This window comes from Diabrotica virgifera, chromosome 6, assembly GCF_917563875.1.
Source record: "Diabrotica virgifera virgifera chromosome 6, PGI_DIABVI_V3a".
NCBI lineage: Eukaryota > Metazoa > Arthropoda > Insecta > Coleoptera > Chrysomelidae > Diabrotica > Diabrotica virgifera.
In genome coordinates this window covers 13,395,991-13,413,981 of record NC_065448.1, presented here as the reverse complement: position 1 = coordinate 13,413,981, position 17,991 = coordinate 13,395,991, and the positions used below count along the sequence as shown (strand labels likewise).

At 34.2% G+C, this 17,991-nt stretch overlaps 1 protein-coding gene across 1 annotated transcript; it reads right to left on the bottom strand.

Moving 5' to 3' along the window:
* Nucleotides 1–3,153: 3,153 nt before the first annotated feature.
* On the bottom strand, nucleotides 3,154–16,749 carry LOC114335815 (glucose dehydrogenase [FAD, quinone]-like). Its single transcript, XM_028286103.2, has 6 exons — nucleotides 16,636–16,749; nucleotides 15,616–15,634; nucleotides 15,284–15,402; nucleotides 9,995–10,210; nucleotides 7,271–8,125; nucleotides 3,154–3,816 (listed from the first exon to the last, which is right to left on the bottom strand). The coding sequence occupies exons 1-6, from the start codon at nucleotides 16,688–16,690 to the stop codon at nucleotides 3,185–3,187; spliced, it is 1,896 nt and encodes a 631-aa protein (XP_028141904.1). The 5' UTR covers nucleotides 16,691–16,749; the 3' UTR covers nucleotides 3,154–3,184.
* Nucleotides 16,750–17,991: the final 1,242 nt, after the last annotated feature.

Genomic DNA, 17,991 nt, shown 5'->3' with positions numbered 1-17,991 from the left:
TGTAGTGTAGATGTAACAATGGTGTATGATTTATTGGCATCTTGTAAAAAAAAAACAAATCTACCACAGCTTTACTGAGTATATATTCCGTATAATTTTCCATGTCTTCTTTAAGCTAAAAAAATAAATGCTTAATATGTACTCCACAAAAAAATAGAGAAAGTTGTATGCATGCATTGTATACATGCATATTGTATACATACATTGGCTGGTTATTACCTTACCTTGGTTAGGTGTATTAAAACTATTTTTATTCTTCTTCATGTGCCTTGTCCGTTGTGGACGTTGGCTATCATCATGGCAATTTTAATTTCATTTGCGGCGTTTCTGAATAACTCGATCGATTTTTGTCCAAATCATTGGCGTAAGTTTTTAAGTCATGAGTGTCTTTTCTTCCGGGTCCGCGTTTGCTCTCTATTTTACCTTGCGTTATCAGTTGGAGTATACGATATTTATCATGCCTCATGAGATGACCGAAATATTTAAGATTTCGTTTCTTAATTGTAAAAGAGATTTCTTTTTGTTTTCCCATTCGACGCAATACCTGTACGTTGGTGTGGGTCGCCAGGATATTTTGAGGATACATGGGTACACACACATCTCGAATGCCTCTAGCTTTTTCATTAATGTTTCCATTATTGTCCAGGCCTCTGCGCCATGTAGCAAGACCAAAAATAATAACATTTTAGAAGCCGCATTTTTAGTGAAAGAGATATTATATCGCAATGGGAGAAAATATTTCTCATGCATGTTGTTAAATGTTGCTCTGTCCTTTTCAACTCTAGATCTTATTTCGGTTGTTTCGTATTTCGAGTTGACAACTGTTCCAAGGTAAAAATATTTTTGAACTTGGGTATTATACATTTTCATTTCAACCAATCTTTTCACTAAATTATTAATGATTTTAATATAATATAAAGTCATACCTACATCCACATGTAGTTATTTCAATGTTTACTTTTACTGTAAGTATGTATTATTAGAATCCCGTTTTTAGGAATATCCCAGTTTAAGGAATACAAATTTGAGGTCCCGAAACTTTTTTATTTACTCCTTAAGGGGGTAGGTGCAAAATCTTGGTCTAATGCTATTTAAATTCTTTAAAGTTTTTCGAATTCTGAGAAAACTAATGAGTATTTTTGAAAAATGTAAATGCAGAAAGAACAATTAACTTATTACCAAGGGCCGAAAGTCTCTGGAAAACTTCTATAGTGTTTATTTTATTAAGTTAGTTCTTTAAGTTAGTTATTTTAAGTTATAGCTGCAACAAATCATTTCTGTTTCTGTTTTAAATTGGCTGGAACGGTCATAAAAATCTTGTCAGAACTGTTTTTTGATGTATTTACACACCCAGGAACAAAACACCACTTATTTGGCTCATTTTTAATAATCAAGTACGTAAAAAACTGCGCACATTCAAATACACTTCGTAAATAAGTATACAAAACTAGTCGTCGATCAAAGACGTTACGACTGCTGACGTCACAGACCGTAGCCTCGCTGCAGGGTACCGTTTTTTTAGCCTCCAAGAAAATCAACATTATGAACTCATTTATCTTAAAAAATATACATTTTTAAACAGTTTTATGATTGTTACGTTTTTATATACCTTGTAATCTATTGAATTTAACTATATTTAAAAATTAGTGAACATCCCTATTGCTTGTAAGAATAACCGTATTTATTGTGGGAATGAACGGAAATAATTGTAAGTTTAAACGGAAATAATTGTAGAAATAAACGAAATTTATTGGATGCATGAAGCAGTATACGTTAGAAGAAATAACACTGTTATTGACACAACGAACAGTCTTCGTCGGTCAATTAACGACGTTGTCAGTGGCGGCTGGTCAGAGGAGGCAAGGGAGGCTTAGCCTCCCCATAAATGTTTTACACATGCTACACTGTTTTGTTTACTTTGCTATTTTGCTTCGCGTTAGAGATATCGGAAAAAGTTATTTGAACAAGTTGTTCCAAATAATGTTCTAATCCCACATACCAAATTTCATCACAAAATTCGCACTTTTAGTTTTATTCATTATTTTGTAGTCAGGATCCTAAAATTGGAGCGGAGGCTGCTGGGTGGAATATCTCACTTGCTAATGATCCGCGCAGCCCAGCAGTGTTTAAGGAGACCCGGTCTCCTTAGAGCTGCATTATCGCTTAACGCACAAGCTGCCCGGAGATTGGGCAAGGGCGGCTGATCGGCCAGCAGCCTCCTCTCCGATTTTAGGATCCTGACTACAAATAATGAAAAAACTAAATGTGCGAATTTTGTGATGAAATTTGGTATGTGGGATTAGAATAATATTTGGAACAACTTGTTCAAATAACTTTTTCCTATATCTGTAATGCAAAGCCAAATATCGGTAATTTACCGTGTTTTTGGACTCACAGTAGGCCGCTTTTAGAATTAAAAAAATTCAGTTGAGTATCTTAAAAAATGTGAACCTTCAACCTGTATGGACTGCAAAACTTCAAATCTGTATTTATCTTAATATGCATATCTACTTACATAGATAGAATTGTTAACAAATAAACGAGACAAACTTTGGTAATACACTTTTACAATTAGACTAACTATTTTTAACATGATATGATATTATGAAATTATGAATTATGATGATATTATAAAATGTAAATAAAAAATGGTCAAAAAAATGGGGCCTTAAATTAGATTTTTTTGGCGGATTTTTTTGCTAGTGCACATTTGTCTAGATATTCTACAGTTAGGTATAGCCTCCCCTATTGTAAAAATCACGAGCCGCCACTGGACGTTGTTGTTTCAATGAATAGTGTTCGTTGGCTCAGTGAACAGTGTTCGTAATATCAATAAAGTGATATTATGGTATACATAATGAAAGTATTATATATTAATGAATGGATGTTCATCCATTCAATAAACGTAATACATTGCATCAACTAACGAAAATAATGAATTGATGAACGTCGCTTTGTTGTTCCAATAAAACCAAGAATTGGCCAAATTTTAAGTATTGCTTTTGTTGTCTGAATTAACATTTTTATTAATATTACGTACCTTTTTCGTTGAGTGTGCTTTCTTCTTTTCTTTGCATGTTTTTGCGTTTTTCATCGTTCAATTAATTTCATCGTTTTAGGGTGTAAAAACATCGTTTAGTAAAACAAATAAAATAAACAAAATTGAAATACTGGTTTATTTTCGTTATACATTATATTCTTTTTTAATCGCATTTGAAATAACTTCAGCTACCATGATAACAGGCGCATTAGGGTGTCCAGCTAAAGTAAAAGGAAAGACACTGGCATCGACTACTCTCAGCCGTTTTATTCCATGAACTCTGCAAACGGAATCAACAACGTCACCTTTACCAGGATAAGGTCCCATTGGACAGGTGGAGGTAGGATGATAAACGTCCGTCGATAACTGTCTTATGGCACACATCCAATAATCCTTACTTGCGTATTCGAAACTTTCACACGCTGTTAATGGTCTTTTATCGATTTTTGCTCCCATTTTCTGAAAGGCTTTGGTCTTGATTAATTTTATAGATAGCATCAGGCCTTCGTATAACTTTTCTATGTCTTCACCCTTCGGATCTGATAAAAACCTTGGATCTATTAAAGGGTATTCGTACGGGTCAGAGCTCTTAAGTCTTATTGAACCTGTTGAAGCTGTGTGCAAAGCTACAGCCAGTATTAAGCAATTGGTCGTCACGTTTACGTTTTTCCACGTCTCGCTGTATGATTGGTCAGATAGACCAAACAGTTTTTGAGAAGTAGGTCCTGTAGCATTGGATACATACATTATGAGCTCTATATCAGGTAAGCCGCTTCCTAAAAATGATTATATTATACTGAAAATTTTATTATATGTCTCAACAGACCACCAATTACTAAGCCATGAAATTAAGTAAAAGAAGAAGATGAAGATTTTGTGTTCTTTTAAAAAAATATATACTTCATTTGATAGGACGAGGAAGCAATGCTTTCAACAAACTGAAAAAGTATTTCTGTAGCAGGAATATTACAGTTTCTTTAAAGATCAGATGCTACGTGTGATGCAGAGATGCTACGTGTTCTCCGTATTGTTTTATGGGTTGGAAGCTTGGACATTAAAGAAAGATGTTTCGGACAGAGTAGAAGCCTTCGAGTTATGGGCCTACAGCAGAATATTAAGAATAAGTTGGGTGGATAGAGTCACGAATGTCGAGGTGTTGAGAAGAATGGTAAAAGAAAGAGAGGTTTTGAATACAATTAGAGTTAGAAAACTGCAATATCTGGGACATGTTATGAGGGGCGAGCGTTATAACTTGTTACAATTAATAATGCAAGGAAGAATACAGGGTAGAAGGATTCGTGGAAGAAGACGCATCTTCTGGTTAAACAATTTGAGAGCCTGGTTTAACTCAGTTTAGCTCAGAACTGCTACGATCAAAGGAAATATGTAATGATGTGCTTTATAAATTATGAAAAATCCTTCGATCGAGTACATCATAAACTCGTACATATACTAAAACAACTCGACATAGATCAAAAAGACATTCGCTGCATAGAAGCTCTTTACTGGAATCAAGCAGCTGTCGTCAAGGTAGATAATGAAACAGCGCAAGCTCAAAAAATTCTCAGAGGTGTAAGACACGGATGCATTCTCTCTCCACTACTGTTCAATCTATATTCAGAAAGTATCTTCTAGGAAGCTCTTGAGGAATGCGAAGGCGGCATCAAAGTAAATGGTACCTGGGTCAATAATATACGATATGCGGATGATTCGGTCTTAATAGCAGACAATATAGAAGACCTCCAAAACCTTCTTAATATAATTGGAGAACATAGCGAGAACATGGGACTTAGCATCAACATAAAAAAGACGAAGTTCCTTATAATCAGCCGTCAATTATGTCAACATCAAAATGCAAGACTAGGATATAACAACCAAAATGTAGAGCGCGTAAGAAAATTTAAGTACCTAGAAACCTGGCTATGTGAGGACTGGATGTCGGATATGGAAATTAAATGTCGGATAGAAAGGGCCAGAAGTGCATTCATGAAATTCAGAAACGTCTTTACGAACTCTGACTTTGACCTGAACCTAAGACTAAAATTCACGAAATGCTATATATGGTCGGTGCTCCTATATGTCATGGCAGGATGGACTTTAAAAATAAACACAATGAATAAGCTAGAGACATTTGAGAAGTGGATTTATCGACGAATCCTTAAAGTTCCCTGGACCGCACGAATAACAAAGGAAAAAATCCTGAGAAGAATTGGTACAGAACGACAACTCCTATGCACAATAATTAAACAGAGAAAAACGGCATACCTGGGCTACCTAATTAGAAACGAAAGATACCAGTTTCTGCAAACCTTAATTGAAGAAAAGATCGAAGGAAGAAGGGGAGTGGGCAGGAAGAAAATGTCATGGCTCCGTAATTTCAAACAATGGACAGGACTACGGACTAAGAAACATAGGAGACCTAATACATACTGCAAGGAATAGAGAAAAATGGTCAAACGTGATCTCGAACATGCATTAGTGGATTGCATAAGAAGAAGAAGAAGGTTTAACTGTACTTCTGCTGATCTCTTAGAGCAGCGGTATCGAAAATACGAATTGCCATGATGATTGCCGACCTTCTTAGAGGAGATGGCACATAAAGAAAAAGATGAATAAATAAAGGAGGGCAGATAACTAGCGCTCCAAAAGAAATAAAATCAGTCTGGAGAGCCTATGTCTAAACTCATATTCTATTATGACAAAACATATTCATAGATTTCAACCAGGCCTACGACTCAATTAATAGACACAAGTTATATAAAATATTATATAACTTTACCATTATACCATTCCCCAAATATACATCTGACTAGTAAAAGCAACAATGGAATTGTGCAGAACACATCGCCAGATTATCAGATAACATATGGACAAAACGTGGACTTCAAACAAGCATCTTCGTGGACTTCAAACAAGCTTACGATTCTGTTAGTAGAGAAGCATTGTGGGAGACTATGGTAAAAATGGGAGTACCTGAAAAGCTGGTACGATTAGCAAAGGTGAGCACGGAGAACGCTTCCGCACGAATCCGAATGGGCAGCACCACGTCGGAGGAATTCCTCATTGACACCGGGCTTAGACAAGGAGATCCTCTCGCCCCCCTGCTGTTTAGCTTCGCACTGGAACATGCAGTAAAGAAAGCTCAGCCACAACTGACAAACGGATTTGCCGCCCAAGGATCAAAAATACTATTAGCCTTTGCGGATGACGTGGACACAATTGCACAATCCACCAGAGATGCAAAAGAAGTTTTCACCCTATTCGAGAACGGAGCCAAGGAAGTTGGTCTTAAGGTCAACGAGGACAAGACCAAGTACATGGTGGTTACGAAGAACCCAAGACCAGGGGTTAGACAAAAGGTAACAATTAATGAATACAATTTTGAAGTCGTCAAAGAATTTAAGTACCTGGGAGCGATCATAACATCTGGAAATAAATATGAAAAGGACGTGGCAGCCAGAATCATTGCAGGAAACAGTGCATATTACTCATTAAGGACCCTACTTAAATCAAAAATACTCTCAAGACCAGCAAAGAGTATATAAGACAATAATCCGTCCCACAATAACGTATGGAAGCGAAACATGGACTCTGAATCAGCGGGAAACGACAAAATTACTGGTACTTGAAAGAAAGATACTGCGGACTATCTATGGGCCTTGCAGTGAGGAGACAACAGGAGAATGGAGAAGAAGACACAATGATGAACTCCAAACAATATATGGAGATGAAAACATAGTACGCTACATTAAAGCAAACAGAATACGATGGGCGGGTCACGTGCTAAGATCAAGTGACGAAAGACTTCTGAACGCCACATTCTGGGAAAGGCTCGATGGAAAAAGGTCAGTTGGTCGCCCAAGAAAGAGATGGAAGGACGGAGTAGCCAGTGATCTACGTAAAATGGGAGTACAGCAATGGGAAATAGCTGCTCAGGACCGACAACAATGGAGGGAAATAGTAAACACGGCCAAGATTCACATAGAGTTGTAGAGCCAAATGATGATGATGATGATGACAAAACGTATTGTCGAGTGGTTTCCACGAGAAGAAGCACTACAGAGCAGAGGACGCCCATCAACCAGATGGACCGACGATCTGAAGCGTGGTATTAGTAACTGGTTGCAAGTCGCCCAAGACAGCGACAGATAGAAAGAGCTGAGAGAAACCTATGTCCAGCAGTGAACGCATACAGATTAATGATTATGATACAAATATTTCATTACTCACCTTTTGTGTATGAAGATTCGTAAAATCCAACCGCCAGTGAATTTCCTTGAGAAGTCAATGGCCCAACTCCTTTCAAATAATCTACAACATCATCTCTGAGAGGTCGAATTGGAGCACTGTAGTTTGTTGTTGAGAAGTTAATAACGAAAGCCAGGGGATGATCTCTTAATTTACTTCCCACTTCTAAATCTTCTACAACAGGAATTTTTAACGATTTTAGATGTTGTTTTGGTCCAATTCCAGACAGCATTAATAGTTGAGGAGTTTGTACAGCACCAGCACTTATGATTACCTCCCTGGAGGCTCTAACTATGTACTGTTTCTTAGTTCTTCGACAGGAAAATACAACCCCTTCTGCTCTCTTATCTTTACGATTAATTAAAATTTTTGTTACGTAACTATATTTTCTAAGCTTTAAGTTTTTTCTTTTTAAAAATGGTTGTAAAAAGGCTTTCCCAGTGTCATCTCTTTTGCCACTTATAGTTGTTGTTTGATAAACAGATGCACCCAATCCTGTACCTCCATTATAATCAGCAATTGGTTCCCGTATTTCTCTGTTGGCTTCAATAAACGCATCTGCTTGAGGATTTCTTGGTAAATGGTACTCAACGTTCAATAAACCGTTGGTACCATGAACTGTCCAGTTGACTGGAGCTTTCTGATCTCGGTGGTTAAATTTTTCTGATTTTATGAAGTACGGTAGAACTGAGTTATACGACCATCTAGAATCTTGCACTACTTCTGCCCATTTGTCGAAGTCTAGACTAGAACCTCTGGAGTAAACCAGCATGTTGATTAGACTGGTGCCACCAAAACCTTTGCCACGTGGAAACATGCATTGTTTATTTACCATACCTAGCAAGTTGTATGTACAATAATTATTATATCGCTAATAAAGTAACAAGCAAGAAAAATTATAGTCTAAGAGCTAGTGAACCCTCCGACTAACGGTCGTCCTGTAAGGCTAGAAATTTTTTTAGTGATAATTCATAGCACACCAAGGCTAAAAACCATGACCTGGCAGGCATCAGCGGTGCAGGTGAATCGAACAGTGCAAATTTAGGGGATAAAATAAACTTTCTCCTGTAAGGTTTAAAAAGTATGTGTTTGAGTAAGTCAGTTAGAAGAAATGTGTACAATGACAGGCGATTCTGAAGAGCATAAGATCTTGCCAGGCGAGGAGAAAGATTAGGAGTTTTTCCTAAAATTATTCTTTTTGCACCGAACAAATTTTTTTTAGGTTTTTTGAATCATTCCAAAGAGAAAAGGTCTTTAGTGATTTTTCTCTTAAGTTAATAGTTTTTGTTACATAAGCCATTGAAAATTTTGAAAATTGCGAAATCGGCCATTTTTAACCCTAAATCGGACATTTATCTAAAAATTTCAATGTTGCCAAGGTACGTAGATATTCTTTAAACATTTATTGATGAAATCCCGAAGAGATTTTTGCAATAAAATATCGAAAACCCCTTTGTTTCTTTAATTGCTAATCAAGCGGGCGCGACACTGTAGCGTGAGGACGTTTGAGTTTGCATACATTCATTATCTCGAGAATGGGCAAATTTCAAGAGAAATCCTCAGACAGGTCGATTTTTATTTTTGAATTAGGACTTTTTGGCATATATATAATACTAGTGACGTCATCCATCTGGGCGTGATGACGTAATCGATGATTTTTTTAAATAGGGTGTAGGGGTTGTGTGATAGCTCATTTGAAAGGTTATTTAATTATCTATTCAGTAATATAAACATTAACATAATTATTAATACAGGGTGAACAAAAAAAATTGTTCTTCTATTTGTCAAATTTAAACAAAGTTAATTTCATAAAAAATAATTTTTTGTACACCCTGTATAAATAATTATGTTAATGTTTATATAAGTGAATAGAGAATTAAATAACCTTTCAAATGAGCTATCACACAACCCCTACTCTCATTTAAAAAAATCATCGATTACGTCATCACGCTCAGATGGATGACTTCACTAGTATTATATATGCCAAAAAGTCCTAATTTAAAAATAAAAATCGACCTGTCTGAGGATTTCTCTTGAAATTTTCCCATTTTCGAGATAATGAATTTATGCCAACTCAAACGTCCTCACTTATACTACAGTGTCGCGCCCGCTTGATTAGCAATTAAAAAACAAAGGCGTTTCCGATATTGTATTGCAAAAAACTCTTTGGTATTTCATCAATCAATGTTTAAAGAATATCTATCTACCTTGGCAACTTTGAAATTTTTAGATAAATGTCCGATTTAGGGTTAAAAATGGCCGATTTCGCAATTTTCCAAATTTTCAATCGCTTATATAACAAAAACTATTAACTTAAGAGAAAAATCACTAAAGACCTTTTCTCTTTGGAATGATTCAAAAAACCTAAAAAAATTTGTTCGATGCAAAAAGAATAATTTTAGGAAAAACCCCTAATCTTTCCCCTCGCCTGGCAAGGTCTTATGCTCTTCAGAATCGCCTGTCATTGTACACATTTCTTCTAAATGACTTACTCACACACATACTTAAATTTAAACCTTACAGGAGAAAGTTTATTTTACCCCACAAATTTGCACTTTTCGATTCACCTGGTAGATACACGTGCACCGCTGATGCCTGCCAGGTCATGGTTTTTAGCCTTGGTGTGCTATGAATTATCACTAGAAAAATTTCTAGCCTTACAGGACGACCGTTAGTCGGAGGGTTCACTAGCTCTTAGACTATTACCTAAACAAGCATTTTGTTGTGGTTGCGTTTTGAATCCCCAGTTGTAGTCGGTGAAAGGTAGATCTACGTACAAGCCAGGCATATCAGTTTCATCGTTACCAAAGTCTCCCGCTTCTAACACTAAAATTCTCCATTGGTCTACTTCCGAGAGACGGTTAGCTAAGACTGAACCAGCTGATCCTGAACCAACTATTATGAAATCATATTCACCATAATCTATACAAAAATATTTTTTGTAAAAATGCGTATTAGTTAAAGTATAAATAGTATTTCAATAAAATCACCATCATTCCCTTTGCCTTTATTCAGTCTAGTAATCATGAAACTTGGAAAACGAGATCCGGCACAGGAGGAAAATCACAAGACTGCAAGGAACCCGGTCGTCAACATGCGAAAACCTGGCAAAGTAGCAGCTTGGAATGTTAGAAGTCTACATTAAGCCTGAAGAAGGAATAGACGATAGTCATTTTATGTTCAGAAACGGACTAGGAATCAGAGTATCAGAGAGGTGAGAGGAAAACAAGACAAGCAGTTTCTGTGAAAAACGTTGACTAAAAATGGATATAAAAAAGACTAATGTCCAGTTGCAGTTGCACCAACAAGTAAATAGTTCAGAGAAATAAGGAAAAAAATATCCTGGTGACACAACCCCCTCCAGGCCGAAACCAAATTTTTTGATTAGTATGGACATCTATATTAATAACCTATATGTTTCCTGCAGCCGATTTTGATGATATACATAGTTATAAACAAATGAAGATCAAAAAACGGTAAATTTTCGCTTTTTTCGTCTATAACCAAAAAGTTAAGTACTTTAAACAAATTTGAGAGTGAGAAACTCATAAATCGTATAAAAAACTTCAATATGGCGTTCGCTGAATATGTCTATCCTTATTGGTTGCTTAGAAAATTGCAAAATAAATCATAAATTTTGAGTTTTTATAAATATTCATAACTTATGTAAAAATTAACTTAGAACTTTCTTATTACACGGAATGCTAAGACTTCTGGTGTTTAAATCATACCCTAAATTTCAAAGCAATTGGTCAAATAGTTTAAAAGGTATTTAATTTGGTTATCCCAAATTAATTTTTTTTGCAACGCTGTAAGTCAGAAAATGATAAAGTTACACTAATACTTTGGATAGTTTATGAAAGAAGAAGATTTATATTATTAATTTAATTAAAAAAAAATAACAAAAAATAATTCTAAATACTGCAAAATTATTTTGCAAAAACATGTGAATTAAAAAAAGGGGGGCTAACTTCGTCCCTAGTTGTCCTAGGATAATTGTTTTTCTTTCTAAATGTGTATAAAAGTTCAGTCTTTCCAAATATGAAAAAATAATTTTTCTACGGGTAACGGTTAAAAAGTTATTCTAATTGTTTATAAGTAAGCCAAAAATCGACGTGTTTTTGCAAAATAATTTTACACTGTTTAAAATTACTTTTTGTCATTTTTTTTAATTAAGTCAATAGTATAAATGTTCTTCTTCCATAAACTGTCGGAAGTCTTACTGTAACCTCATAATTTTCTGACTTATAGTGTTGCAAAAAAATTAATTTGAGATAAACAAATTAAATAACTTTTAAACTATTTGACCAATTGCTTTGAAATTTAAAATATAATTTAAGCACCAGAGTTCTCAGCAATTCGCGTAATAAGAAGGTTCTAAGTTAATTTTTACATAAGTTATGAATATTTATAAAAACTCAAAATTTATGATTTATTTTGCAATTTTCTAAGCAACCAATAAGGATAGACATATTCAGCGAACGCCATATTGAAATCTTTTAGACAATTTATGAGTTTATTACTCTTAAATTTGTTTAAAATACTTAACTTTTTGGTTATAGACGAAAAAAGCGAAAATTTACCGTTTTTTGATCTTCATTTGTTTATAACTATGTATATCATCAAAATCGGCTGCAGGAAACATAAAGATTATTAATATAGATGTCCATACTACTCAAAAAAATTGGTTTTGGCCTGGAGGGGGATGTGTCACGAGAAAAATCTTATTTCTCTGGACTAAAACGATTGATTTTTTGATTTGGATTGCCCGTTTATTTTGAAATATAATAATTGTCAAAAAACTGTCAATTGAAAACAGAAATTTTAACGATTCTCCCGAAAAATATTAAATTTTTTACTTTTTAATATTATAACATAACACTTTCTTTTCTTTCGAAAAAGGTTAAAATTTAATAATTTTTGGGAGAATCGTTAAAATTTCGTTTTTAGTTTGACAGTTTTTTGACAATTATGTTCTAAAATAAACGGGGAAACTAAATCAATCGTTTATTTGTTGATGCAACTGGACATTAATATACAGGGTGTCCCGAAAAGATTGGTAATAAATTATACCACAGATTCTGGGGTCAAAAATAAGTTGATTGAACCTCACTTACATATATACAATAGTGCACCCAAAAAAAGTTACAGCCCTTTGAAGTTACAAAATGAAAATCGATTTTTTTTCATATATCGAAAACTCTTAGAGATTTTTTATTGAAAATGGACATGTGGCATTCTTATGGCAGCAACATCTTATAAAAAAATTAAAGTGAAATTTGTGCACCCCATAAAAATTTTATGGGGGTTTTGTTCCTTTAAACCCCCCCAAACTTTTGTGTACGTTCCAATTAAATTATTGTTGTGGCACCATTAGTTAAACACAATGTTTTTAAAACTTTTTTGCTTCTTAGTACTTTTTCGATAAGCCAGTGTTTATCGACATATTTTGAATATTTGTCGAATCCACCACATATTTGTATATAGTCCTGTCGCCAGGGGGGTACAACGGCCTCCTTTATTCAGATGGACTTACCCAAATTTTTTTTATGTATTTTGACCCGTAGAACACGAATTTTTTGGGTAACAGTTGATCAGGATGTCGATTAGATTGTTATAAGCAAAGAACTTGAGGAATTACATAACAGCGATTTCTCGCAAAACAAAACATTTTTTTGTATTTTTTGGGCCATTCTAAGCAAAAAATGTTCTTACAAGTTTTTTCGTAGGATGCATAATTTTCGAGATAAACGCGGTTGAACTTCCAAAAAATTGATAAATTGCAATTTTGAACCCGAGTAACTTTTGGTTAAAAAATAAAATAGCAATTCTGCTTACCGCATTTGAAAATTCCAGTCAAATTTTACCGGTTTTGATTATTTGCATTGCTAAAAATTTTTTTTTATTGTTAAACAAAGCTTTAAACACATAGTGTTTCCCGTACCCAATACATGCGTTTTAACGCATTCTACGTAGAAATAGCCTCGCTTGCACTTGTACCTACTCTACCTACTCGATTTTAAATGGGAGATCATTGAAAACATCACTCAAGCACTATGTGTTTATAGCTTTGTTTAACAATAAAAAAATGAATTTTTACTAATGCAAATAATCAAAACCGATAAAATTTTACTTGAACTTTCAAATGCGGTAAGCAGAATTGCTATTTTATTTTTTAATCAAAAGTTATTCGGGTTCAAAAATTGCAATTTTCTGATTTTTTGAGAGTTCAACCGCGTTTATCTCGAAAGCTGTACATCCTACGAAAAAACTTCTAAAAACATTTTTTGCTTAGAATGACACAAAAACATATTTTGTTTTGCGAAAAATCGCTGTTATGTGATTCCTCAAGTTCTTTGTTTATAACAATCTTATCGACATCCGGATCAACTGTTACCCAAAAAATTCGTTTTCTACGGGTCAAAATACATAAAAAAAAACTTGGGTAAGTCCATCTGAATTAAAGGGGCCGTTGTACCCCCACTGGCGACAGGACTAATATGGTTAAGTACGATTATAGAGACCTGTTAATAATCTGAAAATTTATTTATAATTTGCATTTTTAGGTATATTTTGAAAAAGAAGCCACATCTCGATAAAAGGTGACTTCTCAAAAAAGACTAAGAGGTAAAAAAGTTTTAAAAAGACTGTGTTTAACTAATGGTACCACAATAATAGTTTAATTGGAACGTACACAAACGTTTGGGGGCTTTAAAGAACAAAACCCCCATAAAATTTTTATGTAAATGTATTAAAAAAGAAGCCGCATCTCGATAAAAACTGGATTATCAAAAAAATACTAAGAGGCAAATAAGTTTTAAAAGCGTCGTGTTTAACTAATGGTATCACAATAATGAATTAATTGGAACGTACACAAAAGTTTGCGGGTTTAAGGGAACTAGACCCCCATAAAATTTTTATTTGGTGGACAAACTTCACTATAATTTTGTTTTAAGATGTTCTTTCCACAAGAATAATACATGTCCATTTTCAATAAAATATCTCTAATAGTTTTCGATATATTGAAAAAAATCGATTTTCATTTTGTAACTTTAAAGGGCTGTAACTTCTTTTATGAGCATATTTGTACTAAGGTAAGTTAGGTTTAATCGAACTATTTTTGACCCCAAAATGTGTGGTATAATTTATGACCAAGCTTTTCGGGACACCCTGTATAATAATAACAAAGACAACAAACATACATTGGGGAGATGCACTGATAGAAAGTGTTGAGTACCTGGATTTTACAAAATAATAATCAAACAACAGAAGTATGGGACAGGATAGAAATATTAAGAAATGTGTTTGTAAAAGTGAAAACAATTCTCTGCAATTAAGACAGATTAGAATTGAGAGTAACAGCTCTGGGCCTCGATTTTTGACCCTTCGCTTCGCTATCGAACGTATTCGCTTCGTATCTGTTTAGTATACGTAGCGAATACGTTAGATAACGAAGCGAAGGGTCAAAAATCGAGGCCCTGACACGTTATGTGTTTTTGATGCTGCAATAAGGACTTGAAAGCTGGACATTGAAACAAGAACACATTAATTAGTTACAGTCCTTTGAAATGTGGTGTTACGGAAGCATGCTAAGAATAGCATGGCTACAGAAGAAACGAATACGGAAGTATTGCAAAAAATGCTCAAGAAATACGAAATAATAAATTTAACTAAGTACCTAATAAGTAAAAGTTTTTGTGGCAAATAAAAACACAACCTGATATGGGAGATGTTGATAAATATGTTGAATAACCACTAAAAAATCAATGCGAAAAAATGACAGAAATAAAACATATTTTATGGAAGATACTTATAGATAGAATGGTTGAATGGAGAACTCAAAGACAAGTTGATAAAGAAAATAATATTGGCAGGATGCGACAGAAACTGCAGTGAAACATAATTGTATTGTAAAAACCAAGCTTGTATAATATAGATAAAGGCAAAGATAATGATAAACAAATAAAATATTAAATATCTACTGTATATACTGACCATGAACTATTTGATTTTTCGTTTGGTATTCTTTAGCATTTGTAGATAAAACAGTCGTTAGAGCGTCTTTTCTGCTTCTTGTCACTAGTTTTTCATAATATTGTATTTCGTTCTCTTCACTACAAAATTTATGAATATATAACGTTTAAATAATTAACACTATAATTAACTACTTAAACCATAAAAAATGATTTGTTCATTTGTCCAGTTGACGTTAGATGCAAACTCTAGAAGTAGACTCTAACATTGGCATGCAGTTTGTACTGTTTTTAGATAAAATAGATTCGATTACATAGATTTCGCAAATACATAGTAAAACAATTTTTACTCACCTACATTTTGTCAATACGCCTGAAACAAGCATAAAAATAATGAATTAAAAATGTCTACATTTAAAAATTACATGACACAAACAGTTAAAAATAAGAAAGATGCAGATGAACTAAAGAAGCACCGAGAGCAGTCTACAAAATGAAGCCTACAATGTGTTGCGGAGCTCGCAAAATTCCAGAATCCTGTAAAAAAGTAACAGAAGGTCAGTTGGTCGTCCAAGAAAAAGATGAAAGAATGAAAACTTGACCAAGACTCAATTACAGTTGTAGAACCAGGAAAAAAGATGAAGAACGTCAAAGGAATAATAGGAAAACTGAGAAAGAAATGAATAGGAAAATGGAAAATCAGCAAGAAAAAAAATTGTAGGCATCGAACAATTAATTAACATGGAAAAATTACGTGAAAAAATAAAGAATACCAGAACAACCGAGGACATTCTTGTAGATAAAGTTTTTGAGGTAGTCATAATGTCCTTGAAAGATTGAAAAACTTTTGATTTGGATGAAATTATCTAATAGATCTTTAAACTCTTCGATAAATATTGCAAGAAAGAAATAAGTTAAGTTAAAACTAAAGAAAGTCAAAATTGAAACTCAGACTGCTCTTAGTGTCTGGGTATAAAGAAGTTCAAGTTATTAGACTCACCGGCCAAGTATGGTTCTCAAAGAATCTTAATAGGTACAAAGCTATTCTGTGATATCACGAAAAATAGAAAACCCTACAAGGAAACTAAGAAGAATTGAAGACAGTCACAGAAATTTTGATCTGACACTTTTAACTAAGAAAACATATCTACAATGTAGGTTGAGTACAGTATTATGTGCAAAAAATGAAGAAATTCTTAGGCTTCATTAAGAAAATGTCTGACTTTTAACAATGATACTTGCTAGACTTGAAAGTACAGATTTTTATATATTGCAACCAAAGACAAGCAGTGTTTCGTCTAGTACCAAAGCAATACATGCACTATTATATCAATAGAAAACTGAATTAACTAATTATATTAAAAAATAATTTACCTTTTGTTAATACGCAATATGTTGACAACAAAATTATACAAACTAATTGTTTCATAATTGAAGAGTGATATTGGTATTGTAAGTTTTTACCTTATACATAAGCAATTTCCTTATCTAAAAAATGTAAATGGCATAACAATCTTTGGTATACGGCATGTCTAAAATTATGGTTTATACCCCAGTCTACTTGTGAAAAAATCATCGACTTCGCGTAAAACCCAAAAATACAGTTTTTTGAAGGTTCTAAAAGGTATATGAGGGATAGCTGATGACAAATCCTTGAAAACTTAAGCTGATTTTGCTTTGTTTGTTTGCACCTAGATCATCAGCCTTTGCTGATGATCTAGGTGCAGTCACTCATTCCACAAAAGACGTGAGACAGGTGTTTTCACAACTCGAGGAAGAAACAGGTGGTCTGAGCCTTTGAATAAATGAAGAGAAGACGAAATACGTTCTTGTAACCAAAAATCCAAGACCAAGAATTAGACAGAACATAACTATTAATAACTACAACTTCGAAGTAGGTAGTAAAAGAGTTTAAATATCTACGGGCGGTAATCACATATGACAACGGCATATATTATAAAAAGAGGTCTTAGCAAGGATAACTACGTGGAATAGAGCATTATACTCCCTATCACCATTATTAAGATCTAAGCCGTTAAATGCTAAAAACATGCCAATTATTCGCCCAATTGTTACATATATGGCAGTGAAACATGGACTCTACATCAGCGGGAAATAAATAAGCTGCTGGTATTTAGAATGATATTTGGCCCTCAAAAAGATGAATTGAATGGAGAAGGCGCCGCAAAGCTGAATTGGTGACTGTGTATACAGATTATTGAAAACATCGCCAGACATATAAAAGCTAAGATAAGATGGCAAGTCATGTGATAAGATCAGATGAAGACAGAGTGTTAAAGACAGTGTTTTTTGAGAGACGGTAGAGGATCAGTAGGCCGTCCCACAAAAAGATGGAAGGATGATGAAGAATCGAAGTATCCTGAACTAGTAAAGGCTGCTTGTAGGTGTGCATATTTAAAACAACGATGTGAACCATTTAATTTTACTTTAAAATTCGTGAAATCCAAACGCAGAGAAAAATTTAATACCTTTATTTTACACTTTCGCGACTTACGAAAAATTTCAAATTTTGAAAAATAGCTCGGTGTATCAAGGAGCTTGGCCGACCTTGGTATATAGTCAAAGCCCGAATTTCAGGCACTCCTAGGTTTGACTAGGAAATCCTCAGGTCTGACTGACGGTCTTAGTCAAAGCCCGAAATAAATTACAGTTTCGGCCTTTGACTAGTCAAACCTAGGAGAGACTACGTTGGTCAGGCAAAGGTCAAAA

Coding starts and splice junctions, on each gene's coding strand:
- LOC114335815 (XM_028286103.2), bottom strand. CDS start 16,690: ATGAAACAATTAGTTTGTATAATTTTGTTGTCAACATATTGCGTATTA. Junction 8,126..9,994: donor ACAACAAAATGCTTGTTTAG/GTAATAGTCTAA, acceptor ACAACTTGCTAG/GTATGGTAAATAAACAATGC. Junction 3,817..7,270: donor CGAATCTTCATACACAAAAG/GTGAGTAATGAA, acceptor AATCATTTTTAG/GAAGCGGCTTACCTGATATA.